Source organism: Hibiscus syriacus, unplaced genomic scaffold, assembly GCF_006381635.1.
Source record: "Hibiscus syriacus cultivar Baekdansim isolate YM2019G1 unplaced genomic scaffold, ASM638163v2 tig00110321_pilon, whole genome shotgun sequence".
Classification (NCBI taxonomy): Eukaryota; Viridiplantae; Streptophyta; class Magnoliopsida; order Malvales; family Malvaceae; genus Hibiscus; species Hibiscus syriacus.
The window spans coordinates 1,178,136-1,199,840 of record NW_024062680.1 but is presented as its reverse complement, the minus strand read 5'-3'; the positions used below and the strand labels follow the sequence as shown (position 1 = coordinate 1,199,840).

Sequence of the window (21,705 nt, the reverse complement as noted above, 5' to 3'; positions counted from 1 at the left end):
CATTAAAATCAATACATTCTTTTTGAGCATATCCCTTGACCACCAGTCTTGCACGATACCTCTAAACTTGATCGTCACCATTTCGCTTGATTTTGAAGACCCGTTTGTTACCAATTGGCTTCCTTCCTTGTGGTAGTAGTACAAGGTCCCATGTATTATTTTTATGAAGGGCTTCAATTTCTTCTTGCATCGTCATCATCCACAGTGAAACATCTGAGCTGTTTATTACCTCCTTGTATGTTGATGGCTCATCGTCCTCTGTTAAAAGGCAGTATGTAATATTACCTTCTATAACATAATCTGAGTGCCAATTGGGACATCTTCTCACACGATCTGATTGACGAGTTGTTAGAGCAGCTTCAAAACTCTGTGGTTCTTATTCATCATGTGCTGGTTCTGCTTTAGAAGAATCTCCTTGTTCAAACTCAATTTCCACATGTATCTGAGTAGTCTCTGACTTTTCAGCGCTATCATCGTTTTATTTTCTTTGTAGTTTATATTCTACAAAGATAACATCCCTGTTGATGATCACTTTACGGACTGTGGAATCCCACAAGCGATACCCCTTTACACCATCATCATACCCCAAGAATTTGCATTTCCTGGATTTTGGATCCAGTTTTGAAATTTCTTGGGAGTTGTACATCACATACACAATACTTCCAAATACATAGAGGTTTGAATAATCAACTGGTTTACTAGAGGTTTGAATAATCGGCTGGTTTACCAGTCCACATCTCCATTGGTGTCTTCAGCTCTATTACAGTTGATGGAGCTCGATTCACCAAATAACAGGTTGTATTGACTGCTTCTGCCCAGAATGATTTTTCTATGCCTGCATCCCTCAACATTGCTCTTGTTCTTTCTAACAAGGTTCTGTTCATCCGCTCTGCCACTTCATTTTGTTGAGGAGTGTTCGCTACTGTGAACTGTCTTTTGATGCATTCTTTCCTACAAAAGTCATCAAATTCTTCACTTGTGTATTCTCCTCCATTATCTGCTATGAAACACTTGATCTTATTTCCAGAATCAAGTTCCACCCGCGCTTTGAATTTTTTGAAAGTGGAAAACACATCTGATTTCTTCTTAATAGAGTACACCCAACATCTCTTGGAGTAGTCATCAATAAATGAGACAAAGTAATTTGCTCCGCCTAGGGATGTAATTGGTGCTTGCCATACGTCAGAGTGAACCAATTCTAGCACACTTTTGCCTCTAGAATTTGATGTATTGAATTTCAACCAGTGTTGCTTACTTGTTATGCAATGCTCACACAAAGTAAGTGATACATTTGTTAAGCGTGGAAGTAGCTTTTGCTCCACAAGGAATTTCATTTCTTGTTCTGACATGCGTCCAAGTTTCTGATGCCATAGCATTGCAGAATCTGAACTACATGAGGCAAAAGAGGCTTCTGCTTCTAGCAAAGTCTATCCTTTCAGCATGTACAAGTTTGCAGCTATCTTTTCGGCTTTCAGCACCACAAGCGCTCCACGTAACTCCTTCATGATTCCTTTCTGTGTTTCAATCTTGCTTGCATTATTATCCAACAATCCGTAGGATAATAAATTTTTCTTCAGGCTTTTCACGTGCCGCACATATCGAACAACTTTAATTGTTCCATCATACATCTTCAATTTGATGGTTCACACACCAACGATCTCTAAGGCATGATCATTGCAACTATACACAGATCCTCCTGAGACATGTTCATAATGATGGAACCATTCTCTTCTTGAGGTCATATGATATGTTGCTCCCGAATCAATGAGCCATATATATGCATATCTCTTTCTACCTTCCATGGTGGTTGACGCTTCACAGCATAGAGCATCTCCATCATCTGAAGTGTTTGCGGTATTGCCTTGTGGATTGGAGTTTTTATTTAGACTCCAACAATCCTTCTTCAAGTGACCCTTCTTTCTACAGTTATAACACTTTAAATTCTTCTTGTTTCTCGACCTCGATCTATCATGTTTGTGACTACTGCTTTGGCCACGTTCTGTTGATCTTCCTCTCATCGTTGTCAACGCTTCTGTTTTTTGCAGATTACTTGTATGTCTTCCTTGTTCTTACGCCGATTTTCTTCTTGGAGAACAGCAGCTGCAACGTCATCGAAGACTAGATTGATGACATTACTGTTTGTCAAGTTGATGATGAGTTGATCATACGAATCATGTAGACTTTGAAGTAGAAGTTCAGCACGTTCTTGTTCTTCTATTGTACATCTTAAGGATGTAAGTTGAGAAAATAACGTGTTCAGTGTGTTTAAGTGCTCCGTCACTGAAGTAGATTATGACATACGGAGAGTGTACAATTTCCTCTTAAGAAAAATTTTATTGTGCAACGATGTGACCTCGTACAATTTGGTGAGATGATCCCATATCTCCTTAGTTGTCTTCTTCTCCTCGATGCTTGACAATACTTCATATGCTAATGCTAAATGAAAGTTTACCATAGCATTCCCGTCCATTTCGATCTATTTGTTGTCATCTGTGAAATCTACCGGCCTTTCACTGATAGCTGCTAGACATTCGTCTTTCCTCAGGATGACCTTCATCTTCAATTTCCACAATGCGAAATTTCTCCCATTGAATTTTTCAATATCAAATTTCGTTGCCATAGCTTCTATTACGGATAGCTCCCACTATTTCACTATCGTGAATAGTTCTCTGGAACCTTCAAAGAATGGGTAATACCTTCTTACTTTCTTATGTTGAAGGATCCACCTTTTGGTGGCAACCACAAAGACAATAAGCAGATATTACACACTCAAATATGGCTCGGATACCAATTGTTGCGGAAGACGGCTGTCGAATAGAGAAAAATCGCATCTGATAATTTGAGAAAATAAAATTGAAGATAAAGAAGACACAAAATTTACGTGAAAAACCCCTAAATAATATAGGGTCAAAACCACGGGCAATGGTAGAGGAATTTCACTATGAGAAAATAGGAATTACAACTTCTCTCGATCGACCAATGAGAAAACAATGATAATTCTCTCTTGATAAAAAGGAGAAAATAATTCTCAAGAAACTCTCTAAATTATCTCTAGTATTGAAAGAAAGCTAGAAAACTTTGGGATGATTTTGAAGCTAAATGAGCTAGGGTATTTATAGTTGAAGCTTAAGGACTAATCTTATAAATACCCTAAAGCCTAGGAACAAAATTTTGGTAATTATCCCTAACCAAATTCAATCAAAGTGTGCTGCCAATTTGGAAAAAATTAGCAGCCCCAGCCGCCCATTAATGCTAGCCGCCCATGAAGAAAATATTGAAAAACAATATTCAACATTGATATATTCAAATACTCTTAAATTTACGTAAGTGTTGGAATTTCGAAAATCAACCGAATAAAATGTTTAACAAGCTCACCTGTGGTTTTCTTTACTTTTCTTCAAGGCAAATAAGAAACGATTAAAAAGCCACACAAGCTCGTCATAAAGACGGAGGTGATTTGTGTGCATGGATATGCTTGTATGAGTAGGTATGTATGGTTGCATGTACATAAACCGTTGCATATATAGAAGAGGGGAAAGTTGGAGAATATAAGAACCTAAACCAGAATATAGAAACATACCCATCCCCCAAGCATTGATTATTCCAGAAGACTGCACCGATATCGTTCTTGCCCGATGGAAAAGAACAACAGATCCCTTGATAAGACCGTCAACAGTGATGTCCTCGACTCGGCATATCTACAAACCAAACTAATGAACCAGCTAAATATGCAAAATCAAGCTTAAGTCTTAGTTCATTACTGCACAACCATATTGAATAAACACCTGGAGAGTAAAAATCGGATTACATATGTTTCTTTATTCCTCAATTTTTCCATTACTTTCATCTCTATTCTTCTTATCCAGTCCTTAATTTTTATATTTTACTCAATAATTCATATATCAAACTATTTTTCAATAAAAAAATCAATACAATTATAGGGTTAATTAGAATAACGAACATTTCTTTTTGACAAGTAAGACCAGCCAAGGAATAAAAATTGACTAATATTAGTTATATATATTTAAAGTCGGTCACCATTTCACGGAATAATTAAATTTTTAATTGAACGATAGCAAATTATTCATTTTAATTTATGTTTCTATTAACCCAAAACAACTTTCATAACAAAATTGGTAAAAGACGACCAAAGTTCCAGAAGCCGTTCTTCCCTGTATATAACGGAACCACCACGTTGAAATGAGCAACATACTACATAATAGCATTTACAAACATTTATTTATTTAACAAGATTCATTATTTATCAGTTATTCAATAACCTAAGAGACAAGCTAGCTACACGGCACACGGCCCATGCCTTGTGAACAAGGAAGACCAGGCAAAGCTAAATCCTATGATGCTGCTTCTTCGCAAAACTATCAACATTGCAACCTTTTACTATATTTAGGTATACAAAACTGCAAGGTTAACTACTCGAAGAAGAAGAATTCGAAACACACGCATGCTCCTACGAGTATTATTTCTACATAAAACTCACACTTCTATCTCCTCGTTTCTCCTATTTGGTTGCTTACAATCGGAAGGATCTCTTCCGGATACAAACGCACGAGTAACTTGGACAGGATTCATGCCTTGAAACTCCTCTGGGGAACTGACCTTTATCTATCAAGCCTTTCTTTGAGAGGTTTATTATGGAATTTAAACTTCGTACTTCATTGACATATAGTGTCATTTATCTTCTTCAGCTGCGGACATTTGTATCTATCAAGCCTTCCTTTGAAAGGTTTATTATGGAATTTGCTCTGACTCTGGCACTGGTTTTCATATAGCCACCTAAAACAACAAAAGTGGGAGAAATGGAAATTTGTTAGAAATAGGATTAGTGAAAACTGAATCGGCCATGTTTATAAGATATTCATCTCAGGTATAGGATTCATCCAATGCTGCTAATTTAAAGTCTAGCTCCAACATTTTTGTTGATGTATAATGTAAAGCAAATAAAAAAAACTATTCCATTCATCTTCTCCATTAAAACAAGACCACGCTAGAACTGTATCTTGGCTGTGCTATAGAAGTACCGACATCAATCAGCAAGTGAACTGGAAATTATTTTCTTAATTAATGAAAAGTGAGTTGAGGGTTCAAACTTTGTTGGAATCCTAATACACGTTTGGGGGAAAAGAAGTCATTGTTGTCTGCATCAAGCATAATATTAAGGTTTGAAGATACCAAACCTGACGTAACCATGACAATAGGGATGTTTCTCTCAGGAGCAAACCTGAAGACCTTCTCATCTCTTTGGACCACCCCATCGGGACTGACCTGAAAATTAGAAGTGACCAATACCTATAAGGGGAACTTGCAAATATTAATTATGCCGAGACGCACCATCCAACAAAAAGATACATTTTAAAAACAAAAGATGTTAGGTGTATTTTACTGGACACCCCCCCCCCCCCAAAAAAAAAAATTAAAGAGGCACGGAAGTGAACTATTTTAATTTTTAAGCACCCTTCTTGGTTGTAGTCGTCTCAAACTGCTTAACCATTCTATTTCTTTCTCCTATTTGACATTTTATCCATTCACCGGAAGCACTTATACTCCGGATTCTTCCAATCAGCCCATCAAGAATAGGATCCCCAAAAGCTTCCTATACGTTTCTAGAGTTAAACCAACATTTAAGAAAAATATCTCTATAAAGTTTTATATGATAATCTAACAACCCTCATTGCTACTTGTCTAATGCCCTTTTTGATTCAAAACTAGTTTTTGAACCAAATATACTACAAACAAAGGCTTTCTTTCACAGCTTAGTGGAGATTACCGCATAATCTTTATGAAGCAGCATGACCATGTTAGCACATGAAACGAGATAAAACAGTTAATTCTCTATGATATTTAGTCTGCTCTCCAGGGTTATCACCGAAAGGCAATTCTCTACCAAAAGTTAAGTTGATAAATCATAGATGATGGATTCACGGAAAGCACGAGTCTAATGAAGATATAATTTTACTTCTGATAGAAAAGGAAAAAGTACTGGCAAAAAGAATAAGAACAAAATTAAGCAAATGGATCCAATTATGAACATATATACCTCTAATCCACCCTGTGGATCTCCATCAAGGATATCAGTTCCAGCATTGTATATAATCAACTAGGGAGCAAATTTACTCCTCGCTACCTGGCATTTGCAACTAATAACTACAATGTGGTAATAGCATAAAAGAACATTTTAAAACAGTATTTATAACATGAAATTAATAAAAGATAACAAGTAAATAAAAAGAAAGAGGGAAATAATATAGAGAAAAAAATGCAAAGCAAAAGATGAAGCAAGTTGGAAAACATGCTGATAAAATAATGCCAGAATGCATCAGATATGAAAGCATATCACATTATAACAACAATAAATAAAAGAACTGAGGCAGAGACATAGTAAAAGCACTAAATGCATTTCAAAAATCATGATTAAACAAACGTAATGATGTAGAGTTAAAATCAATGAACTTGTAAAATGACACATAAAATGGATGTGAAGTAAACACATCAGGCAAACTATAAGTGTCATCGGATAAAATAAAGCAGATATGGAAATCATAATTAAAAAAAGATCAAGCAAAATGCAGAATGAAGCACGTTGAAGACAGCTGAAAGAAATCTATTCCCCAAGTGCTTTATCCAATTGCTTCAAGTACTCATCAGTTGTAGTCCCAGTCTGTTCATATATGACATTAAACGAAGTAAAGATATAGCCAGCAATGAGCTAACGTCATTAATAAGATGCCAGATGCTCACCACAACTTCAACCTTCTGATTAATATAATTTCGTTGACGGCGGAGAGATTCTTTATCGGTTTTGGGAGGGTAAGACGAGGATGAAGACCAAGACCAAGACATTGCAAAGGATTGATACCTGCGATACGCAGTGAAGGTAGTGGCGAGTGCGAGGAACCAATATAGCGTAGACTTGCAGAGATTCCGAGTCGATTCGGTGGTTTTTGCAATTCCAAGCTTAGACAATAGTGTTGACATCAGAAGAAGCACTACAGGATATGTTTATACTCTAGGAGGAACTGCAGTGAGTTGGGTTTCTCAACTACAGAAGATAATTGCTCTCTCCACAACTGAAACAAAATATGTCGCTGTTACGGAAGCCAGCAAAAAGATGATTTGGCTCCAAAGTTTCTTGGAAGAGTTAGGCAAGAAACAAGAAAACAATGTATTGTATTGCGACAGTCAAAGTGTTATCCATCTAGCAAAGAATCCGTCTTTTCATTCCAGAACGAAGCACATACAATTGTGATATTATTTTATTCGGTCTCTTCTGGAAGATGAGATTTTGAAACTTGAAAAGATTGACGGAGCTCAAAATCCGACAGACATGTTAATAAAGACGGTGACTACGGACAAACTGAAGTTGTTTTCAGCTTCAGTTGACATGCTAGACTAACAAGACCAGAAATGTTACTGCATTGATCAAGGTGTGAAGACAGATTAAAATCAATCTCAAGTGAGAGATTGTTAAAAAGAAATCTAAATTGACAGCTTGTTAAAGTCCAAATTGGAGCTTGTTGAAGTCCAAATTGACAACTGTAAAATTGAGCAATTCGGTGGATGGTCAATTTCGATGCAGAGATTATGGAAAATGAAAGGGTAAAATCTCACAATTAATCACTGGACTTTAAGGTATTTACAAGATTAAGTCCTTAAGCTTCAACTATAAATATCCTAGCTCATTTAACTTCAAAATCATCCCAAATCATTTCTTTCTCCCAATATTAGAGAATTTCTTGTGAATAGTAAATGTTTTGTAAACACCTGTAAATTTTCTCTCTTAGTAAAAAATCTACATCAGTCCGGAGACGTAAACACAATTGATTGAACTCCGTTATCAATTTCGGGTATTATTTTTCCGCTTTTATTTCGCATTCTCACTAATATGATTATAGAAAAATTATTTGTTACTCGTTTATTTCTCAACTAATAGATCGTATGAGAGCAGAGGGACGGGAAAAGTCATCGCGTTGGTAAAAAACTTATTTAATAAGTGGAAACTATTCTTTTTCATCGCTCCACTCTGACATTATTTTTATCTTCATCGTTTTAATTTTAATAATTTAAATTTAATCGTTTAGTTTTTAAATTATTTTATTTCTTTACCAATCAATCTTTAGATTATAAATGTTGATAATATAACAATTTACTTCAAAATAATATTATTTTTCTGAATGAGGAGAAAAGAACATGCTAGGGGATGAGCACTGTTGCTAGTCTAAATTATCCCGAAAATCAACATAGAAAATACAGTTAATCTCCGGGGAGAATCTTGGAACATGTGATTACCAAGAACGGTTCCTAGCCAATTTTGATATTAAAATAAGATCGATTTGAACTTTATACAAGTTGTTTTATTTCTTTCTTTCTTTTATATTTATAATTAATCCAAATTTTGATATTTGGTTTAATTTAGTTTAATCAAATTAATTTAAATTTCAAATATTAATTTATATACAACCACAAAGTGTAACTTAAAAAGCTAAAATATTAAGAATATTAATCAAAATGTAATGAAAAAAAGAGATTGAGATGGTCTATGCTCTCCTTTTTCTTCATAAAAAAAATTCTTATTTCCAACTTTTAATATTATGAAGAAAAAGGAGAGCATAGACCATCTCAATCTCTTTTTTTCATTACATTTTGATTAATATTCTTAATATTTTAGCTTTTTAAGTTACACTTTGTGGTTGTATATAAATTAATATTTGAAATTTAAATTAATTTGATTAACTTAGATTCATTCAATGGTCTAAATATTGATGTGATTTGAGAATTTACATGTATGAAATTGTATTTCTTGGTTAAAATGCAGCAAGCAAAGTTCATGCATGGCATAAGAAAAGACAACAAAAAAATCAGTGGAAATGAGCATCTAGATACTAAAAAAATGTAAAACAATGTTCAAAGATTCTCTCTGCAAAAAAAAAAAAAGCTTTGCCTGTAAAATCCTTAGCACTAAACTCAAAGCTAAATGAAAAACAATACCAACAGCACAGCAGTAGTTTCCCTTGTGACTTTGACTTGAATCTCTCTCTAGATTTCGTTTGTCAGGGGATTCAGTCGTCATCGTCAGCGAATTGCTCGTCAGGGCAAACCTCCGGACTCCATTCCAATACAGCAAATCGTCCTTTTCCACCCCGCTGCAAGTGCCATTTTCATTCAAAAAAAAGTTTTCTAATTTCGATTTTCGAATGTGATTCAGTAATTGGTGTGGGAATAAAACTTACAAGGCAAGAAAAACCGCTTCTTGTCCTTCCCCTATGTAAATCTCCACCGGAAGATTATCCAGAACTCGACCACTCGAAATCTGAAACAGTAAGTGAAAGAGATATCATATATAATTATTTAGTTTATATAAACACAAAGCAAAAAAAAAAAAGTAAATAACTTACAAACTTCACGCCAAGGATTTCGGAGCAATCATCTTCATTGCAATAGGCATACACCATTGGTCGAGCATAGTTAGTAAGAACATTCGCTATAGTATCGAACCGCAGATTGACACTATATATCAATGAAGCACGAAGATTAACGTTTAATTAATTAATGTCCTTTATTACGTAATGAAATGTAGTTCGGTTGATCGAGTTGTTCCACGGGAGATATCTTACGGTGTGTTGGCGTTGCAGAGAATTCCATCTACGTCCACTCCATCCGGAGCCGTCCATTGGATCTGAAAATTTGCCTCAAAGAAGAATCACACAGACACATATAGAGAGAGAGATAGACTATTAGAGAGAGAGTTGATACTCGGAAAAAAAAGTTGTTCCCAATTGCATTGAGGATGTGGTTGCCGCAAAAACCGCATAAGAAGAAACGATTATCCTCATCATCCGGAAAGCTAACGGTGTTTGTAGGCGCCGCCATTCGGATGGAAGGAAGAAGTCGAGCGAAATCTAATTGTAACGTCGGTTTCTGCAAACAGGGCATAGGAAAGAAGTTATTTCTCATTTCTCACATACATATTCAGTTGGAATGAAGAGGCAAGGAGAGATTTCTTGATTACCAGTTATGATCTTTTTCTGAAATGGATTTGAACAACGAGAGGTTTCTTAAGTTCTTTTCCCGTTGTAACTGTTTCTCTCTTTTTGGCGGGGACTGTGTGCTGATGCGTCTATACTTTGTTTCCATCACAACCCTTCATTTATTTGCGTAGCCCACATGTTGATGACAGCTGGGATCAAGATTGAGATAATTTTTTTATTAATTCGAGATAAATATAAAATAATATTTATTTAAAGATAATTTAGTAAATAATAACATCCTAAAAACCACTTAGTTCGTTTAAAATCGATGCTCTTTAAACTTGGTGATCAGTGGATGTGATTTTGAAAGGGGTACATCAGTCATGGATCTTACAAAATAATTTAAGGGATTTTGTAAGATATTTTATAGTATGAATTATAGTGTTTTATTTAATATGTTCATTTTTTCTTATTATATGAAAATAAATGATGATTCTGAATGCTTTTATATATTTTTATAGTACATTTGATTTAATAGTGAGATTTATTGTTGATTTTTTTGTCTTTATTTGATTATTGTGTTGATCTATTATATTTTTAGACAGTTAAATTTATTATATATTATTGATAATTACTCGCAATCATTTAAAAATAGGTTGTGATTAAGTTACGGTAGTTATTTGTCAAAAACATCATCATTTTTATATGTAATTTTATGTTAATATTAATGATATTTATCTTTTACCGTTAATGGTGCGACGTTTGATTGTACCCATTGTTTTATGAATTATTTAATGAACTTTTAAACTTTTTAAATATATTTTAGGATGTTTTAAGATATAAATTCTATATTATAATACGGAGTTGAATAATATTATTATCGTAGTTTGTGTTTTGGAAGCACAATTTTAATATAAAATATTTTGAGTGTTACGATCCCTCAACATAGAGCAACAAATTACATGCATAGCATAAGAAAACACAAAAAAAATATCAGTAGAAAAAGAATTTATATACTAAACAAAATGTAAAACCATGTTTAAAGCACATCAAAGATTCCATCTGCAAAAATGTTGACTTTGCCGGGAAATCCTTACAAAGCACAAAACTCAAATGAAAAATAATACCAACAGCAGTAGTTTCCCTTGTAGAAATTGTATTTAATAGTGAACTTTGACTTGAATTTCTCTCTAGATTTCGTCGTCATCGTCAGCGAATTGCTCGTCAGGGCAAACTTCCTGGACTCATTCCAATACAGCAAATCGCCCTTTTTCCTGCAGCAGGTGTCATTTTCATTAAAAACCCACTTTTCTAATTTCGAATGTGATTCAGTAATATAAAACTTACAAGTCAAGAAAAACCGCTTCTTGTCCTTCCCCTATGTAAACCTCAACCGAAAGCTCATTCAGAACTCGACCACCCGAAATCTGAAACAGTAAGTGAAAGATACATCATATACTATAATTATTTAGTATATATAAACTCAAAGCAGTTGCATGCAAAAAAAATGGCAAAGAAGTTACAAATTTCATGCCAAGGACAGCGGAGAAATCATCGTCATTGCAATAAGCATCCACCAATGGTCGATCATAGCAAGTAAATACAGTCGCTATAGATCCAAACCGCAGATTGACACTATATATCAATGAAGCACGAAGATTAAAATTTAGCTAATTAGCGTCCTTTATTACGTAATTAAATGTAGCGTGATCGAGTTGTTCTACGGGAGATATCTTACGGTGTGTTGGCGTTGCAGAGGATTCCATCCACGTCCACTCCATCCGGCGCCGCACACTGGATCTGAAAATTTGAGTCAAAGAAGACTTACACTCACACATATATATAGAGAAAGATAGATGATACTCGAAAAAAAAAAAGATTTTCCCTACGGCATTGAGGATGTGATTGACGCAAGAACCGCATAAGAAGAAACGACTTTCCTTATCCAACGGAAAGCTAACGGTGTTTGGAGGCGCCGCCATTGGAAATGGAAAGAAGAAGTCGAGGGAAATCTAAATCTAACGTTGGTTTCTGCAAACACGGCATGTGAAGTTATTTCTCATTTATAACGTACATATTCAGTTGGAACAAAGAGGCAAGGAGAGATTTTCATTTATCATGTACATATCAGTTGGAACTAAGAGGCAAGGAGAGATTCAGTTGGAACAAAGAGGCAAGGAGAGATTTTCATTTATAACGTACATATTCAGTTGGAACAAAGAGGAAAGGAGAGATTTCTTGATTACCAGTTATGATCTTTTTTTCTCTGAAATAGATTTGAACAACGAGAGGTTTCTTTGGTTATATATATATAAACAATATAAAAAGTAAAGCAGATAGCTAAGTTATTTTCTCCTTCTAACCGTTTCTTTCTTTTTGGCGGGAAATGTACGGAGGCGGGGACTGTGTGCTGGAGGGTGTATATTTAGTTTGAATCACAACCCTTCTTTGTAAATCATCAATTATTTATTTATGCAACTGAATGTTGATGGCAGTTGGGATCAAGAGAGGCGCATTGAAGGTTTCGGGAAGAGACATTCAAGATAGCCAAGGCAACTGGGTTACTGGTTTTATGAACCAATCCAAGTTAATGCTACTTACCGTAACAATACAGATGCCAGATAATTACTTGTCTACAACTTTCAGTCAAATCAGACACAAGGTTATACACAAATAAACCCAGTGGCAGAAATCGTGCAAAGCTAGTAAATCAATAAGGCTTGAGAATGTGTATGTATACATTCAATTCGATCAATAACTAGCAAGCAATTGAGCCCTATCAGACCTTGCATGCTAAGATCCAACAGGAGCAACGCCTTTGGCTTTAGCTGCAGCAGTTGCGGCGGCGGCGGCGGCAGCAGCTGCAGCGGCGGCTGATGCTGCTGGACTTGAACTTGGTGACATTGGTTTGGACTGGGGTTCATTCTGTGATACAATCATCTCTTCACTTTGTTCTTGATGCCGCTGCTGAGAGTTGACCTGTGCAAGCAAAGCCTTAATCTGAGCTCCTGTGAGTGTCTCATGCTCAAGCAATGCATTAGCAAGTGCATGATGCTCTTTGCTGTAGGTAGTGAGGATGGTTTTTGCATTGCTATAAGCCCTTTCCATTAAGTACTTCACTTCCTTCTCTATAAGATGTCTAGTCTCGGAGCTCAAGCTCCGACCATCGTCATTATAAGAATGCGTAGCAAGTCCCACTTCTTTACTCATACCATACTTTGTAACCATAGATCTGGCTAATTTTGTTGCGTTCTCAAGATCAGAGCGAGGACCAGAAGTAACTTCATTTTCTCCAAAGATGAGCTCTTCTGCAACCCACCCACCCAAGGCAACATCAAGCCTCGCAAGCATCTGTTTTCGGGAGAAGCTTGTTTGATCCACATCAGGCAACTGGGACACCATGCCGAGAGCCATCCCTCGAGGGACTATTGTTGCTTTGTGAACAGGAAGTGCCCCATCCGTATGGATGGCAACAAGGGCATGGCCAGCCTCGTGGAAAGCTGTCAATTTTCGTGACTCTTCAGAAATGACAGCCGACTTACGTTCACTTCCCAATATGATCTTGTCCTTTGCGTACTCCAGATCAGCCATTGTCACATCTTTAGCACCATGCATTGCAGCATTCACAGCAGCAACGTTGACAAGATTTGCAAGATCAGCACCGGAGAATCCAGGAGTACCTCTAGCAATGATCATTAAATCAACATCAGCTCCCTTCAACACCTGTAATAGATCAGAACGAATAGTTAGACATGCATGTCTGAATGCAATGATTCAACCAGAAAATATTGTGAAGACCAATGATTACATTTAAACAACACAAGCCTAATATGGAGAGTCAGACAACAAATGTTGATGTACTTGAACCAATGGTAGATTAGCAAAGACATTAAGAAGCATGTTCGAAAAGCTAATATCAAGCCAAATTTTATGATACATTCTCCAATGGAGCCCACCAAGCACCATCTAGATGAAGTATAGCTTATAACTTGATAAATCAGCCACTGACAAAAATCAACTCAAGCTTAGACTCCTAAAGCACATGGACTTACAGTCAACACAGTACCTTTGACATGTGGGATTCCAGAATCTGTCTGCGACCTTCAACATCTGGAAAAGGAATAATAATGCGACGGTCAAATCGTCCAGGTCTAACCAGTGCCTTATCCAATGATTCTGGAAAATTAGTAGCCGCAATTAGAATAATTCCCTCATTTTGTTTAAATCCATCCAATTCAACAAGCAACTGATTCAAAGTCATTCTCATGTACTGCTGGTCCTTTGGATTACGGCTTCCACCTATGGCATCTATCTCATCGATGAATATAATACATGGTGATCGCTTCTTTGCAGCAGCAAAAAGATCTCTCACTCTTCGAGCCCCAACTCCAACAAACATCTCCTCGAACTCACTGCCACTGCAGGAGAAGAAAGGTACCCCAGCCTCCCCAGCAATAGCTCTTGCTAACATTGTTTTCCCATTGCCAGGTGGACCAACAAGCAAGACTCCTTTTGGAAGCTTGCCACCAAGACGTGTGAAGCGCTACAACAAGGGTAAAGGTAATTAGAGAGAGAAAGGAAGAATGGGAGGGAGATATTTACCAAATCAGAAAGTGCATTCACCTTAGGATCTCGAAGGTAGTGGACAATTTCTTCTAACTCTGCCTTCGCCTCATCAACACCTTTGACATCATTAAATTTTGTGTTAGATTCCACGACCTGTACCTCTTCCTGTAGACCAAGTCCTAAAACAAGATTATCAGTCAGTCAGAATCCAGAAAGAAAAAAAGGGACTATCAGTTTAAATATGCATAGACAATTTAGACGAAGTTTTGTCACCAAAACGTTCTACCTTTACTAATCCCTCTATCCTCAATAAGTGCTCCAACACCGGAAATCAACAAGAAGCCAAGTGCAATACTACGAACAGTACGCCACAATTGATCTTTAAAATTCCCAGCTTCAGCCGTCACCATGTGAACAGGAGCACTAGCAGTTCCAAGGAGACCATGTTTTGTTGATTTTCCCACATTTTGAAAAACTGAAATGCCACTTTTACTCACTTCCTCAACTGCTGAATTAGAGATACCTGTAATTTGCATAATCTCTTAGTTAACAGAGATACAAAAAGGCAAAGAGCAGGAATTGTTCAGGAAGAAATGGCTTAATAATAGTTTAACAGAGAATAGCATCATCAAATTAGAAACTGGGTTCAATGACTTCTCCAGCAAAGTGGGAAACCGAAGACCACAAAACTAACATTTTAGAAGAATTAAAGATGCAAGATAGGAAGACCACTTACCTTTTTGTAATGTCTTAAGTAACTCACTTTCATCAAGCCTGTCAACTTTAACTAATGCTTTAACATACTCCGAAAGTGCAGAAGGATTAGAATGTAATGATGGCTGACTTTCAAATAATCGTATCACTGCCTCAGGATCATTTCTATGGTAAAGTTCCCTAAAACTAGCAGCTTCATCAGTATCTCGGACTCTGCGACCTAAATTGAATGCATAGCTTGATCTAAACCTCTGTTGGCCAGTCAAAAGCCGATTCCCTGCACTCCAACAAGATTTCAGCTTAGGCAACAAAGTTTTTGTGTTGAGAACAGGCAAAGCCAGCTATTTTGTTGACAAAAAAGAATAAAACTATGATGATAATGAACGAACAGAAATACCAGAAAGATGAGTTTTACAAAACAAGTTCCCAATTTGTCCCAGTTCTGATTGCTGTCTTGATACCTGCTTTAAGATGAAAATGAGGCTTGTTATTTATCTAAACCAATAAACATTCAAAAACAAATCGAACATGCAAATTACTCTACAATAAGCAAACATAACCCACAAAAGATAACTAAGCTTCGCACCAACCTAATCATGCACAAAAAAAATACCACTTTTAACAATATCTTATGGAATACGACATTTACAAATATGCATATTGACGAAATGAAAAATGCAATATTTTAAAAAATGAAAACCGAGTTTTGAGCCAATAAAAGTCCCAATCAACTAAAAATCGGAGATTCCATATTTCAATCTCATTACTCTTTAATTTCATACTCTATTAATGCCTAGCTCGCATTCAAGTGTCAAAGGCAACACCTATTTTCTATTTAATATTAGGGTTCCCTCAATCCCCGATTTTTGAAACTTCATAATCATAGAAACTCGATACATAATAACAATCAAAGAATAAAAAATAAGATACGAAGAGCTAGGCAAAACGAAACTCAAAATAGAGGGAAAATAACCTGGGAGATTATGCGTCTCCAAGCCATCGCCTCTTACAGAAACCAAAGAAAAGTTATGATCTTCCTATCCTTTCAATCTCTCTCCCGTGCGTTGGTTTGTCTGGTTGGCGAGAAAATGAAGGACGGTGGAAAAGTTTCGACAGAAAAAAGTATTGGAAGAAGAAAAATCTGAAGATTAATTTTATAACTTAGGATAAAATGCTTTTAACCTTTGTCTTTGATTTTTGGTTTGATGATCGATGTGTGTCTTGCAACGACAGTCGGTCAATAGGAGAAGATCATCCCTGGGAATTGTCACATTTACCCTTTCTGTTTTTCGTTGTTTTGATTTGGCCCTTTAACATTTTCTTTACATTTTTGTTGTTTTTCTTTGGTTTTATTGGACTCAAAGAAGGCAAATGAAAGCAAGCAACTGGAGAGAACAGCTTCAACAGAAGCAGCTATAGCAAATCCAGTGTTGCGAATTCTTTTTCGAGTTGTAAACAAATTATATGTAAAAAAAATCTAGTTGCAAACAAATTATTTGAGCAGCCTTTCATTTTTATATATTTAGAATTATCTGGATTTAGTTATATAAACAAATTATATGCCAAAAAACAAAATTATATATTAAATATCGAGCTTGAGTTCAATCAAACTCGAGCAATTGAATTTGAAAATTGATAATCAATCAGAATAATTATATATAAAACTGAATTCTAATTTTAAATTTAATGTTTGATCGAGTTCAAATTAAGTATTAATTTTAGAATGTTGAGTTCGAAATGATCAATATTTAAACCCGGCTCAACTCGACTATAACCCTATTGTAAAAGTATTTTAAAGGGTTATAGGTATAGAAAATTATTTGATACGTATATTCTCTGTACATTTTAATTCCCATACTTTTATCTATTTTAATCTTAAATTTAAAATTTTAAAATTTAAACATTTAAATCATAAACCCTAAATAAGAATATAACACTAAAATAATCCAGATTGCAAAATATAAATTTTATACAGATTTAATATAAAAAATATTTCTTTATAAATAATTTAAGTATTTCATGTGTACTAAAAGAAATTACATGATAACTTGGGTTTTAATGCCTGTCTGTGGAAACTTATCTAATAATAAACTACCCGAACCCTTCTTCCAATCAAGATAATTCAGACCATCCCAAATTATCATCTGTTACTGAAAACTATTAATTTAGATTTAATTATAAAATATATTGATTTAAAGTATTTGTTTAAAACAAAGACACAGCTTTTATTGATAAAAAAAGACTCGGCTTTTGGATTGGACTTTGTAAAGATTATAAAAATGTTTCGGTTAAAAACAACGTGACTTTTGGGCAGGTTTAAGCTTACTAAATTCTCCATCTGAGCTGGCCAGCGTGTCTCTTGTTGGGTAAATGATAAATAAATCATATATCGACAAAACTTATGGTTGTTGAATTTGTCACATGCAATTCATTTCAGCCTGTCTGAAGTTGATGATGTAAAAGGAAAACCATCAGATGCCTCGTCCACCTCAACATTCGATCCAATTGACTATTCTTTATTTCTAATTGCAAATTCAACAATCATATGAATACGCTTTGAAGATTCCCGGGTTGTTATTGTCCTTAAATGGCCTTTTCTTTATACAAATTTTGATCGTCAGACAAGGTCATCGGGTTCATCTCAGCCTTTCTTTGGGGGGCAAAACATGGATAAATCTCTGCTTTTGTTTGTTGGGTTTTCTTGTTTTCTGCTAATCAATGGAGCTGAAGCGGACGACTGTGATTATCTGACAAAGACAGACAATACGAGGTTCCAATCGCTCCAGGCTTTAGTACCAGAAGAGCAGCCTTACAGGACAGCTTATCACTTCCAGCCTCCTAAAAACTGGTTGAACGGTACTGATCTTGTTCTTGGAACTTACATATTCAAAACATTCAATTCTTTGACTGTAATGATTTTGTTTTTGTGTTTCTTTGGTGTCGATTGATTCAAATGATCTGCTTCGATGATGGGAAGACAATGGCCGACATTCACTACACACAGGTCCTAATGGTAAGAAAAGCATTTTCCTTTATCATTTACTCATTGTTTAGGATCGGACTTACCCGTATGTTCAATTAATTTAAAATTTTCTTCAAGTATTTGAAGGATTTGATTACAAAACAACTTTAATATTCGATCCTATGCGTAATCTCTTAGATAGGACATATATGTTGAATATTGATATATCTCGAACATTTTTTTAAGTCTTTTAAGTATATTTGTAAGATCTTGTTGCATCCCAAGTCCGAGCATGTGTCGGACTAGGTGTCAGATACTTTAGGAGAAACGAAGACTCCAGATGTTAAATCTTTAAAACCAGCGAAATAAGACCAGTAAGTTATTGTTCCATCTGGTGCAGGTCCAATGTACCACAAGGGAGTTTATCACTTGTTCTACCAATGCACTTATTCCATCCGAACCGTTCGACGCCATAAGTTGCTGGTCTGGTTCAGCAACGATCCTTCAGGGGGATAATCCGGCCATTTTATACACTGGCATTGATGCTAACTATAGCCAGGTTCAAAACCTGGCAACCCCGAAAAATCTATCCGATCCGTTGCTAATCTCCGTTGCTAATCGAATGGGTCAAATACTCTGGAAACCCTCTAATGACTCCACCAAATGGTGTTAATGGAGATAACTTTAGAGATCCAACAACTGCTTGGCAGGGTCCTGATGGAACCTGGAAAGTAGTCATTGGGGGCTATAGCAATAACCAGGGCATGGCCATACTCTACCAAAGTGAAGATTTTGTTAACTGGACCGTGCATCGAGATCCTCTTTATTCTGCGCCAAAACCAATATGTGGGAGTGCCCGGACTTCTTTCCCGTGTCAATAAACAGCACCAATGGGGTCGACACCTCCATCACTAATCCGAGTGTTAGGCATGTCATGAAGGCGAGCATCTACCCCCATGATTACTACATAATAGGGACTTATGATACTGAGCAGGAAAAGTTCCTTCCAGATGCCGACTTTACGGGAACCAGTTCGGACTTGAGAATTGATTACGGGAAATTCTATGCTTCGAAGACCTTCTTCGACAGTAAGAAGAACCGAAGGATACGATGGGCTTGGTGAATGAATCCGATAGTTCGGAAGACAATATACAGAGAGGATGGTCCGGATTCAGGTGATTGACATTGCATTTTCATTAATGCTGCATGACCTATTAGAATCACACTGATCCTTAGCGGTTTACGGATAATCCTTTGCAGGCGATTCCGAGGCAGATTTGGCTTGATAGAACTGGAAAGCAATTAGTGCAGTGGCCGGTGGGAGAACTGAACAGTCTACGTGACAATCGAGTCCACATTAATGGAAAGCAACTCGAAAGTGGATCGATTTTTGAAGTTTTGGGCATCACTGCTTCACAGGTGAGTTAGAACTCTATTGTTGTATATTAATCACCATCATATAGCTATGCTTTAGTTTACCATTTGTATTTGAAGTAATTGCATTATCATGATGACAATTTTCTCACATTGTTCGAAGGCCGATATAGAAATGATGTTCGAATTGCCTGAACAAGAAGAGGCAGAGTTCATGGATACAAGTTTGGCTGATCCCCAACTAATCTGCGACAGACAAGATTCTTCAGTCACCGGAAAATATGGACCATTCGGTTTATTAGCTTTGGCAACGAAGGATTTGACAGAACGAACTGCAATTTTCTTTAGGATTTTCCGAGGTGATAATGGATACGTAGTACTTATGTGCAGTGAGCAAAAGAGGTTGGTTATTGCTTCTTTCCAAAGACTATGCAAAGTTGTGCAATAAGTCATCCACATTGATTTCATTCAATGCTAAACATTGTTGTTCACAGGTCTTCGTTGCGAAATAACATAGATAAAGCCACATACGGAGCCTTTGTAGACATTGATCCACGCCGGGAAATGGTTTCACTACGAAGCTTGGTGCGTCGATTCGTGTTCACTGTTTTGTATTTACTGTTGCAGGGCCTTGTTCGCGTGTGTGTTGATTTGTTTGTACCATTTTTTTGTTTGCAGATAGATCACTCCATAATTGAGAATTTCGGTGGAAAAGGAAGAACTTGTATCACAGCAAGAGTGTATCCAAAGCTTGCTATCAACGACAAGGCCCATCTTTTTGCATTCAACAATGGAACTCTGAGCGTAACAATTTCAAGCTTGTATGCATGGAGTATGAATAAAGCCCGGTATAACAGCAACGGAAGTTTGGAGAACATGGAATCGCGATAGGAAAGCGAAGACCTGAAACTGTATCCGAGGATTTCTTGAGAAATAAGTAAACAAGGTGGCCCCTTGTTCATGTCTAGGGAATTATAGTTACAATTCCAGTGGTTAGTGATGAATGATAATTCAATTTCTGGGGAACTTGGATGAACTCGAAACTTAATCCATTTGATCATAAAATCATATCTAAGAAATAATATTTGACGAGTATAGGATTCGAATATCTTTATATCAAAGGAAAAAAACCAGGGAGGTCTTTAACTAGGGAGGATTGAGAGCCGTAAACAACGGGCAAAAACCCAAAATTGGGATCTATAGTTAGGCATGAAAAATGGACAAATAATACATAGCATGATGTAAGGAAAAATGGGAAGTGGGAACCCCATTAAGAAGCCCAAGCAGAACCATGACTTCTGCCATGAAGAGAAAACGGGCAAAAAGGAACCAAAAGGTGGTGATGAAATGATAAAAATTGCTCCAAAAAGATTCTTATTCCCCCCCCCCCCACAAACTTTTAGACCTTAATCCTTACCTATTAAGGAACTTTCAATGTGATACTTGAATTGCCCATTTCTCATTACTTTACCCTCACAAAATATAACTATACAAAGATGTTATTTGAGACACTATCGATATTTATTTCAATTTATTCATATATTCGTAATTAATATTTAACTAAATAATTAGATATGTAATAATAAAATAAAGTGAAGAAAAACTTGATTACTTAAACATCAAATGATATTATTTTTTCACCCCCATGAAATTGCTTAGTATTATAAAGAATCTAGAAAAGATTCTTCTTATGTTTGGCTGTAAAGATTCTACATCGGGTTTAAATAACTGATTTTAGTCCCTTTTAACTCTTTATTGAATGCAAATTTTCAATCTTAGTCCTTTTAAAATTTGATGATTAAATTTAAGTCGTTCCAATAAGAAATTTGTAGCTTTGGCCCTCAATTTTTCATTTTACTCCATCGTCGTTAAGGTTCCAACAAGAACATTCCCACTTGCAATTTTTAATGACCCGTATTGTTTAATCTCAACATGCAGACAATATTATTTTGTGTGTATATATACATTTATTTGAGAAATACATTGAAAATATGAACAAATTAACTAATTTAAGCTTATGGGGGACCAAGGAATTGTTTTTTACTTTTTCTTTTCGTCTAGTGTTATTGGGATCATGAAACCCTTTCTTTAACATCTATGGAAACT

General features: G+C 36.0%; 1 protein-coding gene, 1 long non-coding RNA gene and 1 pseudogene across 3 annotated transcripts; 1 reads left to right on the top strand and 2 right to left on the bottom strand.

Moving 5' to 3' along the window:
* Positions 1–4,378: 4,378 nt before the first annotated feature.
* On the bottom strand, positions 4,379–6,107 carry LOC120117665. 2 transcript variants are annotated; one of them, XR_005515688.1, is made up of 5 exons: positions 6,056–6,107; positions 5,473–5,611; positions 5,196–5,283; positions 4,601–4,794; positions 4,379–4,547 (listed from the first exon to the last, which is right to left on the bottom strand). It is a non-coding gene; the product is annotated as an uncharacterized LOC120117665 (long non-coding RNA). The 2 variants fall into 2 exon arrangements; XR_005515687.1 differs by lacking the exon at positions 6,056–6,107 and having other exon boundaries at positions 5,473–5,681.
* Positions 6,108–12,570: 6,463 nt separating this feature from the next.
* On the bottom strand, positions 12,571–16,462 carry LOC120117663 (ATP-dependent zinc metalloprotease FTSH 4, mitochondrial-like). Its single transcript, XM_039137904.1, has 8 exons — positions 16,237–16,462; positions 15,661–15,724; positions 15,286–15,540; positions 14,836–15,072; positions 14,607–14,728; positions 14,050–14,526; positions 12,769–13,706; positions 12,571–12,736 (listed from the first exon to the last, which is right to left on the bottom strand). Exons 1-7 carry the CDS (start codon positions 16,261–16,263, stop codon positions 12,777–12,779), a joined length of 2,112 nt encoding a protein of 703 aa, XP_038993835.1. The 5' UTR covers positions 16,264–16,462; the 3' UTR covers positions 12,571–12,736; positions 12,769–12,776.
* Positions 16,463–17,880: 1,418 nt separating this feature from the next.
* On the top strand, positions 17,881–20,578 carry LOC120117664 (annotated as a pseudogene).
* The last annotated feature ends 1,127 nt before the right edge of the window (positions 20,579–21,705 follow it).

What these genes read in the sequence shown, in the direction of transcription:
- LOC120117663 (XM_039137904.1), bottom strand. Translation starts at nt 16,263, where the DNA reads ATGGCTTGGAGACGCATAATCTCCCAG. An exon ending in GGAGACGCATAATCTCCCAG is followed by an intron (nt 15,725 to 16,236) that starts GTTATTTTCCCT and finishes ATCTTAAAGCAG; the next exon opens with GTATCAAGACAGCAATCAGA. An exon ending in ACTTAAGACATTACAAAAAG is followed by an intron (nt 15,073 to 15,285) that starts GTAAGTGGTCTT and finishes TGCAAATTACAG; the next exon opens with GTATCTCTAATTCAGCAGTT.